This window comes from Cnephaeus nilssonii, assembly GCF_951640355.1.
Source record: "Cnephaeus nilssonii genome assembly, chromosome: 3".
Lineage (NCBI taxonomy): Eukaryota > Metazoa > Chordata > Mammalia > Chiroptera > Vespertilionidae > Cnephaeus > Cnephaeus nilssonii.
Genome location: NC_137074.1, coordinates 6633070 through 6656855, shown reverse-complemented (window position 1 = coordinate 6656855; position 23786 = coordinate 6633070). Strand labels below are relative to the sequence as shown.

At 59.2% G+C, this 23786-nt stretch overlaps 1 protein-coding gene across 5 annotated transcripts in view; it reads left to right on the top strand.

Moving 5' to 3' along the window:
- PRDM15 (PR/SET domain 15) overlaps positions 1–23542 on the top strand; it is a 53963-nt gene extending 30421 nt beyond the window's left edge. For 3 of the 5 annotated variants that reach the window (XM_079766864.1, XM_079766862.1, XM_079766863.1), the window contains exons 12-25: positions 446–505; positions 4034–4201; positions 5130–5224; positions 6258–6389; positions 8022–8156; positions 8923–9086; positions 9897–9976; positions 10315–10434; positions 10736–10867; positions 12417–12500; positions 13090–13265; positions 17118–17198; positions 18707–18916; positions 19874–23542. In XM_079766864.1, coding sequence (XP_079622990.1) covers positions 446–505; positions 4034–4201; positions 5130–5224; positions 6258–6389; positions 8022–8156; positions 8923–9086; positions 9897–9976; positions 10315–10434; positions 10736–10867; positions 12417–12500; positions 13090–13265; positions 17118–17198; positions 18707–18916; positions 19874–20353 — 2117 coding nt within the window. In that variant the 3' untranslated portion in view covers positions 20354–23542. The other 2 variants (XM_079766866.1, XM_079766865.1) reach the window with 2 other exon arrangements.
- Positions 23543–23786: the final 244 nt, after the last annotated feature.

Below are 23786 nucleotides of genomic sequence, written 5' to 3'. Positions count from 1 at the left end.
CTCGCTGAGTGTGGCGAGCAGCCGTGTCGGATTTGTGCGAGGACCATGTGGGAGAGAGAGGTGGGTGGGTGGTGCCTGCAGGGGTGATGTGTCTCACTTGTCGGCAGGGGCTTCCGGAACCATTAGCCTCCCTTCTACATGGAGCTGCCCGTGTCCAGACCATGTTGTCCTGAGTCCACTTCTCTCCGCCAATCTCCAAAAGTGACAGGGAACCTCATTTCCTCATGCTGCCACGAGCCCGGGCCGAGGGGGCCTCCCTGGGTCTGGGCAAGCATGCTGGGCCCTGTCTCTGGGCAAGCTGGCAGCTGGCAAGCACACGGGCCATAGACATCCGCGTGGACAGCAGGAGGCAGTGGCTTAGGAGCCCAATCCCTGGAAAGCCCCGCCCTGTCCCCACTGCTCTCTCCTGTGCACCGTGGGTGACTTGCATTCTCCCTCTCTCCAGGAACCCTAGCACACCCGGGAGAGGGGGGGACCAGTGGCAGTCGGCTTAGCGACCTACCAGGTTAGCCTTCGATACCGAACCCTTTCCTGTTGACCCTCTGTGTGCGTCACTGTATCTCTGTGCGGGCTCTTGGTCAGGTGGGGCTCTGGGGAACCTTGACCGGCCTTAGCCAAGTCTCCACGGCCCCTCCCTCCGCAGCCAGCGCCTGCCCGGCAGCGCCCGCTGTGACCCTTGCTTGGCTCGTTTGTGTGTTTGTTTGTCGTGTTGGAGGGTCCTGTCTGGAACCTGGCATGTCTCTTCCGTGGCGCCTTGCTCCCATGGCGGGACTGTTCTGAGTGGCAGACGAGTCCTGTTTCACCTGGCTCCAGCTGCTCCGCAGCATCTGTGTCTGTGGCTTTAAGTGGCCTGGGCAGCTTTCGGACGAACTTCCAGTGTGCCGCACACCTGCATCCTGAGCCCTGCACCCTGCTGCCCCCAATCTGGGCAGGTCCCCCAGCAGTCTCCATGCTGCGCCAGCTGTCAGCCAGCCTCAGCCTGGGCTGTTGTTCTGAGTCGGACAACGCCCATGTGGCCACCCGCAGGTCTGCGTGCCTGCAGGAATGGGGCGGGCTGTCAGCGTGTCAGGAGTGTGAGTGGCACCTGTCCAGTGTTTGGTGAGTGACTCAGGGTTCAGGAAGAGGAGGTGTCCTCTGTAGCCGTCTCTCTGGACACAGGTGAAGCTGAAAGTAACAGGAGTCAGAGCCCCAGGTGCTACACGTCAGTCAAAGTTCTGACAAAGCAGACCTTTCCTTCATCATGTGGAAGTAACAGTGGCAGCTGAAATGCACCTTCTCTTTTCTAAGATGCTCTGTCAAAGGGTAGAAGTTTTGATGGAAAATAAAGGATAAGCCTGGATATGGAGCTTATTTGCAAAATGCAGTATTTGCATACTGTTATGCCTTTTTATGTGTTCACATAAGAAAATGTGTGTCTTCCATAGACCATTAAGCCAAGAATTTGTCCAGTGTGAGGGAGAAGCTTTGAAACGTGTAGTCTGCTGGGTTTTTCTCATGCTTCCTCTCAGCAGGGCCTGCCCTGGGTGTGACAGGTGTTGGTGTAACTCTTCTGAGTGGTCCCTGAACTGCCCTTGACCATCAGACTGTGCTAGTGAATAGCAAAGGTTCCTGTCCAGGCTCCCATGCAGGTCGGCTCCCCTGGAAATCTGCTGTCTTATCTCTGGGTGACCCTGCGCCCACACCCTCACCAGAACCCAACTGATAGACATCTGTTCTCAGTCGCTGCATTTTATTAAAACACTAGAGGCCCAGTGCACGAATTCGTGCACGGGTGGGTCCCTTGGCCTGGCTGGTGATCGTGGCCGTGGGAGGTTGGCTGGCCAGGGGGAGGGACCGCAGGAGGTGGGCCAGCTGTGGGAGTTAGGCTATGGGAGCGCACTGACCACCAGGGGGCAGCTCCTGCATTGAACGTCTGCCCCCTGGTGGTCAGTGTGTGTCATAGCAACCGGTCGACCCGTCATTTGGTTGTTCAGTCGCTTAGGCTTTTATATATAGAGATAAATGTAGACCTCAAGGGCACCAGGGTTATTGGTGGGAGAGAGTTGTTGTTGGAGCCAGACGCCCATCTGCATTCTTAAACTAGTGACTGGGTGCCACACAGGAAACCCAGCCTGAGTGAGGGACATCCCGACAGCCCTGCCCGCTCCTTCCCACTGGGCAGGACAGCCACCCTGACTGAGGGACATCCTGACAGCCCTGCCCGCTCCTTCTACCTGAGCAGAGGCCACAAATGAGCCGGGAATAGTTACAGGTGACTTCTCACCATATGCTGGAGGGATGCGTGAGAGAGAACGCTAAAGCCATGGGCACACTGTACCTTCCACGCTAGTGGGGTGCCAGCCCGGGAGGGCGGCTCACCTGTGCGTTAGCACCTGCCCAGGAGGGCGGCTCACCTGTGCGTTAGCACCTGCCCAGGAGGGCGGCTCACCTGTGCGTTAGCACCTGCCCAGGAGGGCGGCTCACCTGTGCGTTAGCACCTGCCCAGGAGGGAGGCTCACCTGTGCGTTAGCACCTGCCCAGGAGGGAGGCTCACCTGTGCAGTTAGCACCTGCCCAGGAGGGAGGCTCACCTGTGCGTTAGCACCTGCCCAGGAGGGAGGCTCACCTGGGTGGTTTTGCAGGCCCGGGAGGGCGGCTCACCTGGGTGGTTTTGCAGGCCCGGGAGGGCGGGCGGTGGGGGTCTCTGTGATCTGATGGGACAGCCCAGTAACGGGGTGGCCTCCACAAAGCAGATGCAGACGCCCTTGGTCTGGCGGTCCACCCCTAAGAAGCCGTGCTCAGGAGGTTTAGCAGAAAGGGGAAGACTACCTTACTAAGGTCACTAAGTTATCTACAACACAAAAAATAATGCGTGAATTGTGGTAAAGGAACCAGGTGGACTATTACGTAGCCACTGAAATAAGCGGGAACATGTTTTGCATACTAAGCACACATACTGCATACATGTAAGTGTGTGTACAGGGATCATGTAGATGCACCTGGGCTGTACATTGGGGTCACCTAACCCCCCCGCCTGGACATGTTGGTTGTCACACTGGCTGTGTGTGTGGGGGGGTGATGCAGGACATCCACAGCACCAGGTCGGCCCCCACAGAGGACCATGTGGCCCACGTATCGCCAGGGCCCAGTCTGAGACCCTGAGTGTGTGTGTGTGGCGGGGGGCAGGGGTCACATAAATGGGCTCCGTGTACAGCACAGTGAGAACCCATCAGATTCATGGTAGGAAACAGCAGGGCTGTGTGCAGCCTCAGGGATCTGTGTGTTTGGCGAACGTTTGCTGACTCCAGGAGCAGGTCAGCAGGCTGGAGCCCCAGGCCCGGAACGAGGATGACACGGTGTGTCCTGAGGCCTCCCTCTGAAGGGGGATGACCCTGTGACCCACTCTGTCATGGCCTCCTGCAGGGGGACCCGGCGTGGGCTGGTGCTCCAGGAGGGCCGTGGGCAGTGAGGGCTGCCTTTAGGGCTTGTGCGGGGGACAGACCCCTGGATGGGGGTGGGGTGAGGGGCAGAGCACAGAACAACACTGAGAGGGTCGGGGCCTGTGCTGGGTATGAGGCCCTGAGATCCCTGAACCAAGGGGAGAGTCCAGGTGGCCCAGGCGAGGACAGACAGCTGGAGGGGTGCTAGCGCCATGCGGGTGCCCGATGGCCCGCTGCCTGTGCTCACCCAGTGCAGGCCTTCAGGGGACGTCCTGGCGCCTGGCGGGAGAGCGCAGTGCCACAGAGGGAGCCGGTGGGACTGTCCAGTTCCCGGGGGAGCACTGTGGTTCCTCGGGCGGAATCGGTGAATGCCGTGGGGGCGGGGAGTGTGGCGGAGGATGCGGGCTGGGCTTGGACAGAGAGGAGGCGAGGTAAATCTTGGGAACCAGCCCTCCAGCCTGTGCTTGGACAGCAGCACGGGTGACCCGGCTTCCTGGCCGTGTGGTCCTCACGCCTCTCCACCCTTCACCCATTCCATTCCCACGGCCGCACCGTGGAGCCTGCATCCGATGCCGTTGACCTAAAAGCTGCCGTGTCTGCTTGCTTTCTGGACAGATGACAAGACGTTCCAATGTGAGATGTGTTTCAGATTCTTCTCCACCAACAGCAACCTCTCCAAGCACAAGAAGAAGCACGGGGACAAGAAGTTTGCTTGTGAAGTCTGCAACAAGATGTTCTACCGCAAGGACGTCATGCTGGACCACCAGCGGAGGCACCTGGAGGGTGAGCGCCCTGCGCAGGGCAGGCTCCTAAGGGAGGCGGAGGAGTGGGCCCGGGCTGTCACCAGCCCTTTGGACAGAGTTTCGCCCTGCCACCATCCGATGGAGTCTTCGAGCCGTGGGGATTCAGCTCGGGCAGAGGGAGGGATCCGTAGTGTCGGGTGGGAACTGCGGGGACATTGGGAATGTCCTAAGTACCCGGGAGGGAAAGAGCTAAGGAAACGCTCACTGTAGGAGTGAATGCTATGCAGTCATTACAAAGTTTCTCAGAGTTTTTAGTATTATGGCAAAATGCTTCCCACATGAGAGAAAGCAGGAAGGAAACTGAAACTGCACGGGGTGAGCTCTCCACCGTGTGCATGGAGCGGCATGTTCCAGGCAGAGGCATTGGGGGCCCCTGACTGGTTTTCCCTGGCTCCTCCTCTGTGCGCCCCGAGAGGCCCCGATGCCTGAAAGCCATAGGATTTTATTATCAGCTGACTCTGCACGCTGGCCCTAATTCAGCTGGTTTAATTTGAAGGATGAGCATTAGCCTCTTTAATAGAAAGCCTGCCTACTTAGTGCCGTCTCTGAGAAGCCTGCCTTCTCCCTGAGCCTTTTCATTGGGCACAAACACCTCTAGGTCGTTCACTAGAACCTTCCACGCTGTAAAGGCGAAAACACTCGCTGCCCTCGTATTTCCAAATGTTTCAGATGCCAGAACCCTGTCACCGAACCCGCGGGGGCTGCAGTCTTCTCTCCTGGGAGCCTGTAGGAGCAGCAGTTAGCGCTGATGCTCACATCGGAGCCCAGGGACCCCTCCCTCCCCCCACTCACTCATATGTCTCCACACTGTGGGCAGCTGTGTCTCCGTCCTCTAACTGACACTGGGCTGCAGCAGAACTGACCAATGTCACATATTTCCTCTCTCGCTCGGGCGGTGGGCATTCCAGGCGTCCGGCGAGTGAAGAGAGAAGACCTGGAGACCAGCGGGGAGAGCCTGGTCCGCTACAAGAAGGAGCCCTCGGGATGCCCCGTGTGTGGCAAGGTAACGCCCGCGCTGCCCTGTCACCTAAACACACAGCTCGTCACTTCCCGCGGTTACAAGTCGGAGCTCTGCCCACTGCCTGTCCGGGGGAAGGTTTGGGGGGACATGGACTCTCGGGGTGTCCTAAGCACTTGCAGTGTCCACTCATTCGTGGTCTTGTCATTGTGATCCTTCGCTGTCGAGCTGTGTCTCCACTGAGGGAGCTTAGGGATGAGTGTTTTCTCTTTTAGGGCCCTTTTCCATGTTTGCCACCATCTCCACCATCGTGCACCCGTGCGCATGCTCTCACTCTCTCGGCATCTCTGAGACGTGTCCTTTGGCAGAGATGAGAGCTGCTCACCGGGAATGGCGGTCCTGGGGGCTTAATTCTGTCTGGTGGTGCTTGTCTCCTCTGTGGCATTTCTGAGTGACAGCACCAGCAACTGCATGGCCATGGATGTTCCTGGCATGTTCCTTGAGTGAGCGAAGCGTGATGCCACCCTTATGAGCAGATCCGTTCAGGGTGTGTCAGGCGACTCCTTAGCTTGACCTTAAATGTCCAGCAGTGCACCGCCCATCAGAGCCCCTGGGTGCTGTCAGCCTGTGAGCCACGCAGGGAGCCACGGAAGTGGGGTGTTCTTTGTGAATGAGCTCCATGGCCGTGGCTCTCCTCAGACTCGCCTCCCACGACAGGGATGTGCAGAGGTCCACTGCGTGCCCAGGGCTAGGGATCGTGTCCCTCTCGGTTGCAGAGCACTCACTGCAGGGGCCCCAGGGGGGCTCCCAAGGGGGCGCCCCGCCCCCACCAGCTGGGGTTGTCGGGGACATAACCACCGGCCTGGGCTTGGGTAGTTGTTGGGTCTCAGCCACATGCAGTCCCCGTGAGCAGCTGCCAGGTCCGGACAATGGAGAGCGATGGCCGCAGTGACAGCCAGTGGCAACATGGCCGGAGTTGTTGACCTTTGCAAGAGGAAAAGGAAACTTTGTGGTTACGGTTTACGCAGCGAAGCCGGTGCTGTGAGCGGCGCCTCCACGTCCGCCTCTTCGCCCGCAGGTGTTCTCCTGCAGGAGCAACATGAACAAGCACCTGCTGACCCACGGCGACAAGAAGTACACCTGCGAGATCTGCGGCCGCAAGTTCTTCCGTGTGGACGTGCTCAGGGACCACATCCACGTCCACTTCAAGGTGCGCGCCGCGCCGCGCCGTCCCGGTGGCTCACAGGGGCAGGGGGGCCTCGGGCCAGCGTCCTGACCACTGGTCAGCTTGGCCTCATGCCTCGTGTCGGGTGCGGCCTCGTGACCCTTTGCTGGTCTCAGTGCCTCCCGCCGGGTGGACGGGGTGTGGGGTTTGCTTCCCTTCTTCCTGCCTCGAGGGAAGTGAAGAGTTGGCCGGAGCTGGGGAGGCGGCGAGGACTTGGGGCCGTCGGGGCAGGAGAAGTGCAGGTCCAGGGAAAACAGAGATGGAGGTGGTGCTGCGGCCCTGATGAAGCTGGGCGCCCACCCTCATCACCTCCTGCAGCTCAGTGATGGGGCAGTTCCCAACCCCGGTGCAGGTTGGGATTTCTCTGGGCAGATGCTGGGGAAAGTGGGGGCGAGGCAGGAGTGTGGGGGGCTCCCAGTGCAGGTGCAGAGCCGTGTGGACCAAGCTGGGGAGGAAGGAGGGACCCCAGGAGGGCAAAGAGCCTCGGGGAGAAGGGCTTGGACCTCACGGGACCCTGCCATGTCCCAGCCGGGACCTGCGGGTGCTAGTTCTGCCAGCCGCTGCGCCCCCACGTCTCTGAGCCCTGCCATGGGAAGTGGGTTTCCCTGAGCGTTAAATTAGACCCGACAGTGACGGCCCCGCGGGTCTGAGTGCCCGTGGCCGTGGCCTGTGATCAGGCGCCAGTCCTCCTCGGGCAGTTCTCCTCTGAGAGAGGGGTGTCCCTTCTTTGCTGACAGAAACTAGGGGTTCAGCGTGAGTCGATGTGCGAGTCCACAGTGGAAGAGACGGAACGGCGGCCCTTGTTGAAACCTCGTGCTTCCGCCGAGGGCGCAGAGGGAGGGGCGGCGAGCTCTCCGAAGGAGCCGTCCTCCGGGTTCTGAGTCTGCTCCCTGGTGAAACGTGCCCTCGTTGCTGTGCGAGCTGGCAGCCTCTGCCTGAGATGGGCAGAGGCAGGGAAAGGGGACAGCGCCCTCGGCGGCCGCTGGAAGGAGCTGCCGAGACAGGGGCCCAACCACCAAGCGTGGCGAGGCCTCCTCCCCCCAGCGGTGGCTGCTGGCTCCTGCAACGCTGCTCCCTCAGCCCCGGGCTCGCCCCATGGCCGCTCATCCCGTGTTTCTTGCCTGCGGATGTCTGCTGGCGTGACCCTTGCGGTCTTTTGCAGAAAAGTAAATGAAACTTCAGGAACTTCGGGGCCAGCCCGGTCACGTCCCTCAGGAGGAGGCCTTAGAGGCCCCTGACCCACCCCACTGACAGGAGCCACCGTCGAGGCCAGGGACGTTAGGTGTTCCCAAGTGCAGGCAGCACCAGGCTCACACCAGGCCCACGGGAGGCAGTTTGCTGCTCCCTGCCACCCCTCAGGGGGTCGGTGCTGCGTGTTGCAGAATTATTTGAATGTGAGCAGGAGCCTGGTGGGTCTACCATCAGGGCAGTGGGGTGTGTAGGTGACCGAGGGAGAGTGTCTGCGTGGGGCCCACACAGGACGCAGCAGGCGGGAGCTCCGTAGGCGTCCTACCCGCAGAGGCGCTGCCTCTCCACGGGGGGCGCCTCCTGCTGCCGTGGACGAGGAACCGGTAGAGCTTTGCCACGCGGGTCAGAAGTCGGCTCTGGCTTTTCCAGGACATCGCGCTGATGGATGACCACCAGAGGGAGGAGTTTATTGGCAAGATCGGGATCTCCTCCGAGGAGAACGATGACAATTCTGACGAGAGCGCAGACTCGGAGCCTCACAAGTACAGCTGCAAAAGGTGCCAGGTAACTTGCCGCTCGTAACAGGCCGCGGACCCCACAGGCCCCGGCTCGGTGGGCTCGGTCCCGGTGGTGGCCACTTGCACACACAGCTGTCCTGCTGGCTGGCCCCTGTCACTTGGTTCTCGGGGAGGATGCTGGTCTCACTGCTGTCACATGACCACCCTCGTGGAACCTGTCTCCTGGCTGGCCTGCGTACGGCTGTGTGGCTCACCGGGTGGGATCTGGCTCCCTGGAGGTCGGCCGCATGAGGGGCCTCCTCCCCCCCTTGGGCCAGTGGCTCTTCACCACAGCCTGCCCCGTGCGTGGAAGGGGGGGCGTGCTCAGGGGGGGTGGTTCTGTGCTCAGAGGGCCCGGGCTCAGCCGCGTGCTGTATGAAGGTGGTCCCTGCACTGGGTCCCCTGCCTGGGAACGCGCAGTTCACGCCTGTGGAGTGCAGGTGCCCATGTTCTCTGCGAGCACCAGCCGTGTGCCCATCCTGGCGCCTGCCATGCGCCTGCCAGGACCCTTGGGTGTGAGGAGGTCAGGGAGGTCAGTGGGTGGAGAGGAGGCAGTCGGGCCCCGCTGGTCTGAAGAGGAGCCGGCAGGCCCGGGAGCGGCTGGGGTCCGCTTCTCACACCCCCGCTGCACAGTTTGCCGGGCTGCCCCTGCCCTAGGAGAGCCCTCCTCACCTGCCAGGGTGAGGGCTCTCACCAGCGTCCCTGCCCCGTGGTGCGCGGCAGTGCGTGCCGAGCTGTGCGCTGTGCGAGTGGTGAGCGTGTCCTGTCCGCAGCTCACCTTCGGCCGCGGGAAGGAGTACCTGAAGCACATCATGGAGGTGCACAAGGAGAAGGGCTACGGCTGCAGCACCTGCAACCGGCGCTTCGCCCTGAAGGCCACCTACCACGCCCACATGGTCATCCACCGCGAGAACCTGCCCGACCCCAACGTGCAGAAGTGAGGCTCCCGGGCCTGCGGGCTCCGCGCTGGGTGGTGCCCGAGGGAGGTGCCCGAGGGAGGTGCCCGAGGGAGGTGCCCGAGGGAGGGGCAGAGAAGCGATGCTGAAGGGGGCCCACTGGGTCCCGGGGAAGTACCTGTCCCCCACCGGTCCTGCCTCGGCCCCATCCCCTGCCAGGACTCAGCATGAGCAGCGCAGTACAGGCCTGGGGAGCCACCTGGAGCCCTTTCCCCGGTGATCAGGGCCCTGAAGGCCAGCCCCGTGTCGGGCTGCAGCCGGGATCTGTGCTCTGAGCCTGAGCGAGTGTGGATGGTTACGGCCGCAGTGGCCGCAGTGCCAGCTCGGGTCGCCAGAACAGAGTGCGCAGGCCGGAGGCCCGAGATCAAGGTGTCGCAGGGCTGACTCCCTCCCGCTGTGAGAGGGACTCTGCCCCAGGCCCCTCCTTGGCTTATACACGGCCCTCATCGCCCGTGTCTGCACACGGTCATCCCGCTACCTGTGCCTCTGTGTCCCCTTGTCATAAGGACACAGTCATACTGGCTCAGGGCCCGTGCCAGAGACCATCTCAACCTCATCACTTGTTAAGCCTTGATCTCCAGATACAGTCCCCTCCTGGGGAACGGGGGGTCAGGGCTGAAACATGGATCTGAATTGGGGGCCACATTAAGTTCACGACAGCCCTCAGCCCTCCAGTCTTTGTCTCTGTCATCTCCATTACACCTTTGGTCTCCCGGTGCCCAGGAAAGGTGTGCCTGCTGCAGGCGGCCCCCCACAGGCCGGGCTGCCCTGAGGCTTCCGTCTGGTTTCAGGTACATCCACCCCTGCGAGATCTGCGGGCGGATCTTCAACAGCATCGGGAACCTGGAGCGGCATAAGCTCATCCACACAGGTAGGTGGTCCTGTCGGCACAGGCCCCGGCTGAACGGGGTCGGCTGCCTTCTCCGCGGGCTTCGTGCGCAGAGCAGTCGCGCATCGTCCCCCTCAGCGCATTCCTCTGTCCCGCTTCTCCTGTCCTGGCCACGGTGTCCGCTCCGGCACGTCCCTGCCTCATCACCACTCCAGGTCCTCGGAGCCTCCTCCCGAAGAGCCCGGAGGAGGCTCTGAGGAGGGGGAGGAAGGGGTGGCCCCTTCCGGCCGCAGGAGGCCGCCTTCCTTCCCGTTCTGCCTCGATGCCTTACCCACGCCCGCGGGCCTTCCAGGATTGACAGGGGGTGTGTTTGTTGGTAGGGGTGAAGAGCCACGCCTGCGAGCAGTGTGGGAAGTCCTTCGCCAGGAAGGACATGCTGAAGGAGCACATGCGCGTGCATGACAACATCCGGGAGTACCTGTGCGCCGAGTGCGGGAAAGGTACGGTCCCAGGCGCGCCCCCGTGGCGCTGGAGCCGGGCCTTCAGGGGTGCAGCAGCCTGCTCCCCATTGTGGGGAGAGCCTTTCAGAGCGGAGCCCTCCTTCCCTTCACCCTTCCTGACACCTGTGCCTGCCCAAGGGTTGGGGTGTGGGCACTGGAGGGGGGTCAGGGGCACAGGCGCTAGGGGGATCCTGGGCCTGGGCAGAGATGGGTCCAGGACGCGGTCTCTGTAGGGGGGTTCAGGTGCGGGCACGGTGGCACGGGGGGGGCGTGGCGGGCGCCCACCTGCCTCTGTCCGCAGGCATGAAGACCAAGCACGCGCTGCGCCACCACATGAAGCTGCACAAGGGCATCAAGGAGTACGAGTGCAAGGAGTGCCACCGCAAGTTCGCGCAGAAGGTCAACATGCTCAAGCACTACAAGCGGCACATCGGTGAGCCTGGCCGGCGCCGGTGTGCGGCAACCGCCGGGCCTCGTGCCGAAACGCTGGCTGCTTCTCACTTTTCTTGGCTTCCAACGGCCGGGTCCTAGCGAGCTCTGCTCTGGGAGGTGCGGGGAAGCAGCGGGCATCTGGGAGGCGTCCCGTCCTCGCAGGCGCCCCGTGCGTGTCACTGCGCATGCGCACAGGAGTCCAGGCGGGAGTTTGGCGACACTTGCCAGTTCTGCAGAGCCCTTGCCCTGCTCAGCCACTCCCTGTGGGAACGGAACGTGTGCCTAGGAAGGGATCAGGCCGGGTCCCAGAGGTGTGTGCGAGCTGACCTCAGATCCTGGGACATCCTAAGTGCCCGTCGCAGGGCAATGGCTCGTTGTGCGGCCATGCAGAATGCAGCCATCCAAAGCGGTGAGATTCGCGGTAGTTCACGTGGCGCTCACGGAGGAAAAGCAGCCTCTGCGACATCGGTGTGAGCCCGCTGTCCGTAAACGGTGACGTGTGGGTCCATGTGGGGTGCGAGGGGTTCAGGCAGACACCGGAACAGAAGGAAGCTTGGCCTGGTGGTGGGATTGGTCTGAGTCCGACATTCCTGGCAGGAGCCTCTCTGCCGTGGTTCCCAGTCCTCCCTCAAATGGCCTTGGGTCCTGCCACTGCCTGGCCCAGCTTACCGTGCGCCTCAGCTGTCTGTCCAGGCCACCGTGCAGGTCTGCTGGGTCCCCACGCACTGGGCTTGGACAGCGTGTGCCCTTGTCTTCCTGGGAGGCTCGCCCGTTATCCGCCTCACCTTCTTGGGGAGCTTTCTTGCTCCCCCGGGACTGGGTCCGGCCGCCTCTAGTGCTGCAATGCTGTACCGCTCCCCAATACTGCTCTGCCTACCAGCCTCCGCGCTCCACCTGCTGCTGCACCCACTGCTAGCGGGCGGTGGCCTCTGCCCCTTCGGCCCCTCCTCCAGCCGCGATGGGCCCAGGCCCTGTGCCTCCCGGGGCTCTGTGTGTACTCACAGGACCCGGTTGGTGGGCCCTTCAGCTCACGTGTCGTGTTCCATTTTGGAGGAACCTTTGTTTAAGAGGCTTTCTCGGGTCCACGTTCTTGCCAGTTTGGGGAGTACATCTGTCTTGCTCGCCCGATGCTTGCTCCCCAGGTTGCAGGCAAGCAGGACGATCGCCCCACACTGATGGCCGGTGGGGACACTGGGATAATGTAACCACCTGTTTCCTAAGCATGGTGTCTGCCTTCCCTTGTCACGAGCTAATGCAGAATAAAGCTCAGTGAGTCGGATTCCGCTTATTCGGAATGACTGGCAGTCCCGTGGGCCTGGGCTGAAACTGACCTGCCACCCCTCCTGAGGAAGCACTTTTCGAAGTCGCCTGCAGAGGGCAGAGTTCCCAAGCCACAGCTCAGAGCCTACCAGCAAACGTTTACTCTGTCTCCTGGCAACCTACCTTCCCCGCAGCCTCTCCAAGTACCCACCGGTGTCAGGGACAAGACTCCGCTGCGTGTAGGTAAAGCACTATGAAATCTCTGAAGTTAAGTGTGCCTTTTTCTGCAGGGATTAAAGACTTCATGTGTGAATTGTGTGGAAAGACGTTTAGTGAGAGAAACACCATGGAGACCCACAAGCTCATCCACACAGGTAAGCAGGGTACGGCCTGGGGGGGTGGGGGGCGGGGACGGCTGTGTGACCCTGCATTGCAGACTGTTGTAGAGTATTGGGTGCCGTCCTGCCTCAATGGCCCATTGCCTCCTGAAAGTCAGCCCAGGACAGCTTTCCAATATCTATTCTTAAAGTTTCGATTATTGGAGCAGGGACGTGGCTCCACGCTCAGCGCGGGAGGAGGCCGCTGTCCTACTCGCCTCAGGCTGTGCCTGTCCCTTTGGCCTGACCTGGGACGGTCCCAGCAGCACACGCAGAGGTGAAGCGGCTCCTGCCTATCCTGCAGGCTGTGGGCAGCCTCGCTCATGACCTGTGCTTGTCTTTTCCTCCCTGTGTGTGTGTGTCTGTGTGTGTGTGTGTGTCTGTGTGTGTGTGTGTCTGTGTGTGTCTGTGTGTGTGTGTGTGTCTGTGTGTGTGTCTCTGTGTGTCTGTGTGTGTGTCTGTGTGTGTGTGTCTCTGTGTGTGTGTCTGTGTGTGTGTGTGTGTCTGTGTGTGTCTCTGTGTGTGTCTCTGTGTGTGTCTGTGTGTGTCTGTGTGTGTGTGTGTGTGTGTGTGTGTGTGTCTGTAGTGGGCAAGCAGTGGACCTGCTCCGTGTGTGACAAGAAATACGTCACCGAGTACATGCTGCAGAAGCACGTGCAGCTCACGCATGACAAGGTCGAGGCACAGAGCTGCCAGCTGTGCGGGACCAAGGTGTCCACCAGGGCCTCCATGAGCAGACACATGCGACGCAAGCACCCCGAGGTGAGCATCCTCCTCCCCGCCCCCACCCCACCCCCACCCGCCTGGTCCCTCTGCCCTCCGCCTGGTGCGAGCTTCTTTTGACCGGAGACCCCACCACCCTGGCTCATGGGTCTGTCTCCCTTTGCAGACCCGGAATTCCCCAAGGCCGGGCCTGGGTCTTAGGTTCCCTCTGCATTGCAGCACCTGCATGTGGGAGGGAGGCCCTGAATGAACAGAGAGAAGAGCCTTGCTTGTTATTTGCTAAGATTCCAGATTCATTTTCACTGGCATTACAGCAAGAGGAGAGTTCAAGCCTGCCCCTAGCCCCAGTCTTTCCTTTGAGTGGCTAAGAAAATGTGCAGAGCGGGGAGTGTCCAGGGGGAGTTGGGGGCGGTCACAGGGTGGCATTGAGGACCCAGAGGGTGAACTTGTGGAAGCCAGAAGACTGGCTCACCTGGAAGCCTGTTCTAGAGGAAGTCCAGGGCAGTAATAACTCATTGCGCTTTAAAAAGAAGCAACCTGGAAAACAAAACCGGAAGGAAATGCAGGCAACCAGCTCAGATCACCAGAGGGAAGGCTCTAAGCAGAGGGCAGCGAAAGGTGTCACGAGCAAACACCTCTGCTTTGGCTACGTGAGCCCCGTGACACTTAGAAGTGACGGAGTTAACCAGCAAGCAAGCTGGAAAGGGCGTGTGCGCTCTGACCGCCGTTCACAGACACCGGCTTCACTGTAGAGACGATAAGCATTCAGTGGGTGCGTGAGAGGCAGTTCGGAAAGGACCTGCCTCTGGTTAAAGAACAGCATAAGGCACTCCCCTTCACTGACTCCCAGGGACGCAGGCGCTAACGTGGCAGGTGCCACCCTCCATCCACGAGAGAGCCAGGAGGTTTTCAGATTCAGAGTGACCATGCTGGCTGGCTGGCGGGGCGCTGCCGTGGCTGTCCCGTGGCAGGCAGCAGGGCGGTGTCCCCAGTGCTTTAGGAATGATGCTTCGGACACCTCCATGCCAAGCCAGAGGAATGGGTTAATTAGTGATGGTTTAGCAATGTGCTTGGCTCTGTAAACGGAGTTCTAAATAAAACTGTGAAAAGGCAGGGTGCGCTGTGTGAGAAATACAGCATACGTCCAACACGCTGTGCGTGTGTCTGCAGTCCTCGCCCGTGTCGTGTAAATGAGACAGGTGAGAACAGAGGAAGGACACAGCACCGGTGGTTTTCTCCTGGGGGTGAAGTGTGGTCATTTCTCTATGTGCTTCTCCCTTTTCTTTTATAGCAAAGGTGGGGATTTATTGGAGAACAAATACAGACTCCCACGTGGGGAGGGGAAAGGTCCCACAGAATGGACTCCCCGTGGGGAGGGGGAAAGGTCCCACAGAATGGACTCCCCGTGGGGAGGGAAAAGGTCCCACAGAATGGACTCCCACGTGGGGAGGGGGAAAGGTCCCACAGAATGGACTCCCCGTGGGGAGGGGGAAAGGTCCCACAGAATGGACTCCCACGTGGGGAGGGGGAAAGGTCCCACAGAATGGACTCCCCGTGGGGAGGGGGAAAGGTCCCACAGAATGGACTCCCCGTGGGGAGGGGGAAAGGTCCCACAGAATGGACTCCCCGTGGGGAGGGGGAAAGGTCCCACAGAATGGACTCCCCGTGGGGAGGGGGAAAGGTCCCACAGAATGGACTCCCCGTGGGGAGGGAAAAGGTCCCACAGAATGGACTCCCCGTGGGGAGGGGGAAAGGTCCCACAGAATGGACTCCCCGTGGGGAGGGGGAAAGGTCCCACAGAATGGACTCCCCGTGGGGAGGGGGAAAGGTCCCACAGAATGGACTCCCCGTGGGGAGGGGGAAAGGTCCCACAGAATGGACTCCCCGTGGGGAGGGAAAAGGTCCCACAGAATGGACTCCCCGTGGGGAGGGGGAAAGGTCCCACAGAATGGACTCCCCGTGGGGAGGGGGAAAGGTCCCACAGAATGGACTCCCCGTGGGGAGGGGGAAAGGTCCCACAGAATGGACTCCCACATGGGGAGGGGAAAGGTCCCACAGAATGGACTCCCCGTGGGGAGGGGGAAAGGTCCCACAGAATGGACTCCCCGTGGGGAGGGGGAAAGGGTCCCACTCTGTTTCTCCATTTTCAATCATTTCCTTTAATGAACGTAAATTACCTTTGCTGTTGTAAGAGCACAGTCGGCCTCACTGTGGGGAGGAGACGTCATTGTCTCCTGGGGGCCTCGCCATGTCCTCGGCAGCCCGGGGCCCTCCAGCAGTGCCGGGTGGTCACCAGCAGGGCCGGGTCACCAGCAGTGCCGGGTCACCAGCAGTGCCGGGGTCACCAGCAGGGCCGGGTCACCAGCATGCCGGGTCACCAGCAGGGCCGGGTCACCAGCATGCCGGGTCACCAGCAGGGCCGGGTCACCAGCAGTGCCGGGGTCACCAGCAGGGCCGGGTCACCAGCATGCCGGGTCACCAGCAGGGCCGGGTCACCAGCATGCCGGGTCACCAGCAGTGCCGGGTCACCAGCAGTGCCGGGTCACCAGCAGTGCCGGGGTCACCAGCAGGGCCGGGGTCACCAGCAGGGCCGGGTCACCAGCAGGGCCGGGTGGTCACCAGCAGTGCCGGGGTCACCAGCAGTGCCGGGGTCACCAGCAGTGCCGGGGTCACCAGCAGTGCCGGGTCACCAGCAGTGCCGGGGTCACCGCAGGGCCGGGTCACCAGCAGGGCCGGGGTCACCAGCAGGGCCGGGGTCACCAGCAGGGCCGGGTCACCAGCAGTGCCGGGGTCACCAGCAGTGCCGGGTCACCAGCAGTGCCGGGTGGTCACCAGCGGTGCCGGGTCACCAGCAGGGCCGGGTCACCAGCAGTGCCGGGTCACCAGCAGTGCCGGGGTCACCAGCAGGGCCGGGTCACCAGCAGTGCCGGGTCACCAGCAGGGCCAGGGTCACCAGCAGGGCCGGGGTCACCAGCAGGGCCGGGTCACCAGCAGGGCCGGGGTCACCAGCATGCCGGGTCACCAGCAGTGCCGGGTGGTCACCAGCAGTGCCGGGGTCACCAGCAGGGCCGGGTCACCAGCAGTGCCGGGGTCACCAGCAGTGCCGGGTGGTCACCAGCGGTGCCGGGTCACCAGCAGTGCCGGGTCACCAGCAGTGCCGGGGTCACCAGCAGGGATCGGGTCACCAGCTGTTTGGATGAGGAACACTTACAGACAGACTTCTACAGTTTCCCTGATCTTGTAGTTTTTCTACAGCGAATTCCCGTTCTCAGTAACTCGCCTGCCTTACACCTTCTTGGAGTGTTGGTTCCCTCTCTGCAGGCGTGTTCCACTGTCTCACTTCTGACTTGATTCGCTTAAGTAGCCACAGTCCAGGGGTAACCGGCAGAGGCAGGTTCATGGTCGAGGACCCCGCAGCTGGTGGAAGGGACGTGTGGGCCCCGGGAGGGCGTGAGCTCGGCGTGGGGGCTGCAGTCAGGACCAGGCAGTGTGGCTCACGGAGAGAAGGTGGGGGCGGAGGTACCCACCTTGGGGCAAGTTAAAAAGTAATGTTTAAGGTATAAATGTCTCGTTTTGGTAATTCCTTAGGGGACACTGATATGAAATAACAAGATTCACTGAAATTTCGCTTGCTGCAAGCACATTAGTAGACAAAAAAGGGAGGACAGACAGTGTCCCCCTCGGGCATGGGTGACAGGTCAGGGGGCACCCTCCATGCGCAGGGTCATTGCAGACCCGGGAGGTGAGGGCACCCGGCGTGAGGGGAGGACAGGAGCGGGGGGGGGGGTGGTTCTGGGAGCAGGCTTCCGAGGTCTGTCCTGACGGACACACGGATGATGCCCATGACGGAGCAGGGAGAGCCATCCCGCTCACTGCCCGGCTCTCCCGCAGGTGCTGGCTGTGAGGATCGACGACCTGGACCACCTGCCGGAGACCACCACCATCGACGCCTCGTCCATCGGCATCGTGCAGGTGAGCACCGAGCGGCCTGCGGGGCGGGCGTGGCACGGGGGCTCCTGATACGCAGACACCTCGGGGAGGGGCCTCCAGAACCCCGGCAGACTCGGGAGCACTTCGGGAAGCCCCGTAGTCCACGCTTTGCATCTCACCTGCTTTTCATGCTCCATCTTTCTGGTCAGTCTTCTCTCCAAGAGCCTTTTCGTTTCTGTAAGTTTCTAGAACTGTAAGGAGTCACTGATGTGACGTGGAGGCTGGTGAGTTTGAAATCGCAGGGTGGAGGGCAGACCAGAGACCCAGGGAGGGTGGCTGCTGCAGCTCACGTCTGCAGGCCATGGAGGCAGAATTCCCTTTTCCTCCGGGGCCCCAGTCTGCTCTCCCAGGGCCTTCGCCTGATTGGATGAGGCCCACCCACAATAGAGGGCAGTCTGCTTTACTCCGTGTCCACTGATTTAATGTTCATGTCGCCTAAAGAATACCTTCACAGCAACATCTGGACTGTGTTTGACCAAACAATTGGCCCCCTACCCCAGCCAAGTTGGCACTTAACATTAACCATCACAGATAGTTCCCAGGAGAGCTTAGCATAATTAGGTTATATACGAAAATTCACTTTCCATGTATTAGATGAACCCACTTTTTAAAGGAGTTTTTAGGCAATGCCTTCATAAAAATTTCTTTTATTATAAAGAGAACATGTCACACTCTGAGCTGTTTTAAAGTCATATTTCTACTTCTTTCTTTTTGAAATGGTGTTTTGAGCACAGTGCTCAGGTGCCAGGCTGGACTGAGTGAGTGTGAGAACGCCTGTAGTGCCCCCGAGGCCCCCCCCCACCCCCCCGTGAGGGCAGTCCCACGTGACCATGCCTGGCAGGTTTCTTCTGGGTCACTGCCACTGGACCGGACCAAGTCTCATGGGAGGGCCCCAGAGGTCCGGGAGGGTGGAGGACCGGGAGGGTGGAGGACCGGAGTGGAGTTCCTGGCTGGACACCCCTGCCCAGGGGCCTCAGCGACTGGCCGTGGGCACCAGCTCCCAGAAAAGCATGTGGGGCACCGTCTGGGTCACTGATGGCTGGGCCTGTTCGCTGTCCCCCGAGGAGATGACCGTCTTGTTCCTGTGGTCAAACCCGTTTTGATCCAAGACATTCTGGGAGTGAGAACCTGATGTGAAAACTTTTGTAGCCTTAGGCCGAGCTCATCAGGAATGAAACAGTGGCTTACAAATTTTATTTTTTATATTTTTGTTTATATTTCACCCCAAAATGTAGCTTTTTAAAATGGGACTTATATGTAATTTCCTCCACTTAACAAAAATCCCTGGAACTTGCCTCGATCTTTAGAAATGCAAGTGATCAGACAGACTGTGGCCACTGTGTTTCCTGCGGCAGCTGAAGGCCCGAGAGCCTCAGCGCTGACCCTGGATGTGACCCTGGATGTGTCCCTGGATGTGTCCCTGGACCACGCTGGCCACCTGGGCTCACGACCCATTGGCCTGCAAGTTGCTGAAACTTCTTTTCCCGCAGCCGGAGCTGAGTCTGGAGCAGGAAGATTTGGCAGAAGGGAAGCCCGTGAAAGCGGCCAGGAGAAGCCACAAGAGGAAGCAGAAGCCGGAGGAGGAGGCCGGGGCACCGGTGCCAGAGGACGCAGCCTTCAGCGAGTACTCGGAGAAGGAGCCCGCGTTCACGGGCGGCGTGGGCGACGAGACCGACTCTGCCGTGCAGAGCATCCAGCAGGTGGCTGCTTCCTGTGCTGGAGCTGGGGCCCATCACTGTGCGGGGGCAGCTGCCCTGGGCGCCGGGGGGCGGGGGGGGGAGAGGGAGATTGAGGCGGGTGGGGTCCACATTTACCCGCTCCCCTCCCCGTCTGTCATGCCTGTGGGGGCCGTTTTCACCTAAATGCTCTCCCACCTCAGTGCTTCCCAGCGTAGACCAAGAAATCACACTTGTCATTCATTGTGAGTGGCAGCAGGACGCTCTGGATGTAAGGAGAGCCGCTCGCCTGGTTGGGCATCAGGAGTGTAAGAGCGGCTCTTCGTTGTGGAAATGGCCCAGGGCCCTGCCGCCCAGTCAGGGAGAGCGGACCCTGCAAACCGAAGGAGCCGTCCTGAGGGGGTGGAGGACGGGAGGACGCAGGCAGCCAGCCAATCTGCTGCCTGAAATAGAATCTTCCCCTTGGCTCATCCTCCACCGCTTTGGTGTGAGGCCCCAAACCTCTCGTCAGTTGCCTGGTGCTGCGCGGACACGTTTACTTGGTCTCCCATCCTCTGCACCGGACAGAAAGCCGCTGTCCTGTCATCCGTTAGCTGTTGCTCCTGCAGACTTGTTCGCTGCCCTGTTAGTTCCTAGTCGGGCTTTTCACTGACCACCACCACGGCCCTTTAGGGGCGAATATTCAGTGACCGGTCTTTCTCGTTGTTACTTTCCTCCCTTGTTTTCTAGCCCGTGGAATCGTTTGCTTCTCAGTTCCACCTAATGGCCTCTGTGCTTATGGCTGTGTCTTTTTTCTCCCTTTCACCAGAGTTATTGTTTCAGGACAAAATTAACCTGATTTCATCTTTCACCCCAAGATGCTTCGCTCTCTCCCTCGGGCTGTGCTTATTCCAGCGTGATGGGCCCGCCCCTGTCACAGCGCAGAGAGGGAACCTGCGTCCTCCCCGTTCAGGAACTCACCGCTTATGTTGGCTCTTCCAGGTGGTGGTGACTCTGGGGGACCCGAACGTGACCACTCCATCGAGCTCGGTTGGCTTGACCAACATCACCGTGACGCCCATCACCACGGCAGCCGGGACTCAGTTTACCAACCTCCAGCCGGTGGCCGTTGGGCACCTAACCACCCCGGAACGTCAGCTGCAGCTGGACAACTCGATCCTGACCGTGACCTTTGACACCGTCAGTGGCTCCGCCATGTTGCACAACCGCCAGAACGACATCCAGCTGCACCCCCAGCCGGAAACCTCGAACCCGCAGTCCGTGGCCCACTTCATCAACCTGACCACGCTGGTCAACTCCATCACGCCCCTGGGGAACCAGCTCAGTGACCAGCACCCGCTCACGTGGCGGGCAGTGCCCCAAACGGACGTGCTGCCGGCCCCGCAGCCGCAGGCCGCCCCTCCGCCGGCCGCGCAGCCCCAGGTGCCGGCCGAGCAGCAGCAGCAGATGTACAGCTACTGAGGCGCCTGGCGGAAGGGGAGCCTCAGATAGGCTTCCTTGTTTATTGTTGAGATTTGTTTGCTGGATACCAAACAGAAAAAAGAATCATCCGTTGCAATGTAAGTAAGGTTGACTTAGCTTTTGCAGAATTGTCTCCAAATCCCCCAGCAACCATCATGGTCCAGCAGCTTGGCTGCAGCAGGTGGCTGTAGACCCAAGCAGGTTGCAGGCGCTGCCTAAGCCGGGCAGCTAGGTGGGCTGTGGCCACGCCCCCAGCCTTCCCAGCAAAAGTGGGTCTGGTGGACACTGCTCCAGAGAGCAACACTTCGAGAGAAGCAGGATCCCACGAGGCAGCCCTATGTTATTAGGAGCATAAGTGGTTTGTTTTATTTTTCCTCTGGAACTCAGTTACTGTATCAAAACGTGGACAGTCCCACGGGTGGCGACAAGCTGCAGTGACAGCAGCTTTCTCCTTGCTTCTGGATAGTTTTTGCGAGTGAGCAAGTAGAAGTTAAGGTAACACTGAGTCTCTACCTTGAAATCTGAGTTGAGTCGAATTTGTTTCACAACTTTGGGCTGAAACCACGTGTGAGAAGATGGCTGTGAGGGTACGGGGCCTCCTCTGGCTTCAGGGTCATCCCGGGAGGGGTCATGAGGTCGCTGACTCGGGCATAAAGGCCTCTTCGTAATTTAATTGCTTTTTAGGATCATTTTTTCTTTTTTTTACTTTACTTCAAGCATATATTATGTATTCAAGACTCCGTTGTGCCCATGTTTTTCTGTTTTTATTTTAACATGCTGAAGTCATTTGCACTGTAGGACGGTTGGTGACGCCCATGTCCAGTCTACACAGCTGCCCCAGTGCAGAGGGGCACACGGTTGTGGGCAACAAGGAAGCCTCGTGCTGCCCCTGCTGGTGGCACCTGTGGGTATGGCTTCCCTGCCACCACGTGTATTTATCATGACAGAGGCTCAGCCAAAACCCCCTGAACTGGAGAACAGGGAAGAAATTCATGTGTTTTCTTCTGTTTAAACTTTAATTCCAAAGGTTGATGTGGTTCAAGATCAATTTTCTATACAAATGTGGAATAAGCTTGGAAAGCATGGGTTTTTCTAAAACACAGTGATCCTGCTGTTTCCTGCCAGGCAGTAAGGAAAGCAGAGGTTAGCTCAGCAGCAGAGCCACTAATGCGCCCACGAACGTGCTGAGTAGCAACCCGGTCTGCTTTCCGGGACACGCCCTTCGTCCGTGCAGCCATCCCAGGTGGGGGCGAGGCCGAGGCCCGCCAGCAGCCCGCCCTCCCGCCGCTCCGCCAGCGAAACGGAACGAAGTTTGATTTTTACTCCTGTTATTTTTAACGCTGTCCAGAATGAAAAGATACGTTTGCCTTATTTGTCCTTGCTCACTCTGTCCCAGACCCTGTCTGATTTGGGAGACCCTCGTGAAGAAAGACTGAATAGGAGTTGGCAGTGGCTGAATGATGCTGCCAGCGAGGCTGAGGACGATTTGTTGCGCAAAATGAATTTTCTCAGCACTTCACTTGTTCCGAGTGGCGAGAGTCTGAGGACAGGGCTAGCGTTTGTTTTGTGCAATACACGCCTTCACGAACTGAGGAGACGCCTCCCCCAGGCGGCCGGGGAAGGGCCTGCAGAGTCCCCCTCCTCCAACAGCTCATTCATACACTCCCAGCTCTCGCCTCGGGTGGTTGAAGTAATTGTGGGAGATTGTGTGACTTTTTAATTTATGATAATTATTTTTATGTTATTTATGTATATAATTACCTGCTTTTTACATAATAGTTTCATCAAAGGAATTTGGGCGAGGGGTGATAGATTTTCTAAAATATTGTCTCCTTTCTCCAAACATAAGGGGTCCAGGTACCCACGGGATTGCCCAGAATGCCGGGGTTCCTAAGAGATTTTTTAAGAATCACCGACACTGACAATTCCTTTTTGCATTTGCAGAATATAAAGGGCAAATGACCGAGTTAAAAAAAAACACACACACACAAAAAAAACAGACATGATCAAACATCTGCTAGCATTTCCCGTTTATTCCTCTTCCTTGTGAAGCAAAGGCCTTTTAAATCACAGTTTTATTTTTTTAAAGAAGTTGTGTTTGTGCCTAGAGTAAGAATGCACCGGATGTTCTTAAAGAGCCTAACGTAGGTTGTGTGGCCTGGTGTCCTCCCGCTGTTCATTTAAGTAACGGGCGAATAATAACTCTTCTTGTTGTAATAAGTGAGAACTCCAAATAAAAATGAGATGGAGTCCTGAGTCTCCTGTGGATGGATTTGGCCTTCATAGGGTTGCTGTCTGAGGGGAATGGGTTCAGGTGTCTGAAGACAGTTGCTCTGAGTGCATGTGGAAGAAGCTGGGGAGCTAGAACCCCAAGATCTGCTCAGCCCCGCGTCCTTGGCTGTAGGTTGTTCTGCGCCTGTGTCACTCTTCACTGGCGGGAATGTTTCGTTTTTAACTGATCCCAGTTGCACAGCCGTAGCCATAAAAGCAAATTAGCTCCGGCCTTCTTGGCCACCGGGCTCTGTGAATCCATCTCGGTTGTTCTAAGTTAATAAATCATGAGAATTTATTTGGGGCCTCTGGATTTGTAACGTGTCATTCTGGGCCGCAAGACGGCGCGGACCTTGGGGAGTTGGGCCCCAATTCAGACACCTGACTTCCGAGCTCGGCGGCAGGAAGGGACTGAGCCTCTGGATCGGCTGGCCCCTGGGACGTGTTCTCTGCCGGTGCCACCTCTGTGCCCACAGGAAACTGCTTTGGAGAACCCGGGCGTGGGAGGCAGATTCGCGGACTGCACGAGTGTTTCCCCAGCCACCGTGCCCAACGGTGCGAGGCTCGTGCTCCCCACCTGGAGGCGCTGTCCGGACGCTGCCCTTGGTTTTGAAGCTCACAACGACTGTTCGGAGAAGCTGGTGTACTTCGTGTCCCATCCGTTTGTTTAATGAACAATAAAAGGTGCTGTGACCTGTGTTTTCAATCGCCGGCGCTCTCTCAAACCGCCTGTTCCACGTGGGGGACGCATTTGACGTATTTGGAGAACAGTTGTTTTCCGGCTGCCGACGACAGTGTGATTTCTCTGCAGCCTGGGACCGTAAAACGTTTGGATTACTTGAAGTGTTCTGTGAGGTCTCACAGGCTCTCCCAGGGGTTAAAAAGGGTCAACAAAGAAGGTGCAGGTAGCATTTCCTGCAAAGCTTAGATCAGAGAGCAGACACAAAAATAGATGAGGAGCCAGAGAGGGCAAAGCTTCCTCCGGGCGTTTTTGGGGCTGGTGGTCTGGAACAATCCCTCGTTGGTCAAATATTAAATTACATATCCGCTCTGGCTGGTGTGATTCAGTGGTTAGAGCGTTGACCTGCACATCACACATCAATGTTTCTCTCTCTTTTTCTCCCCTCTCCCTCCCTTCCTTCCATTCTCTCTAAAAATCAAT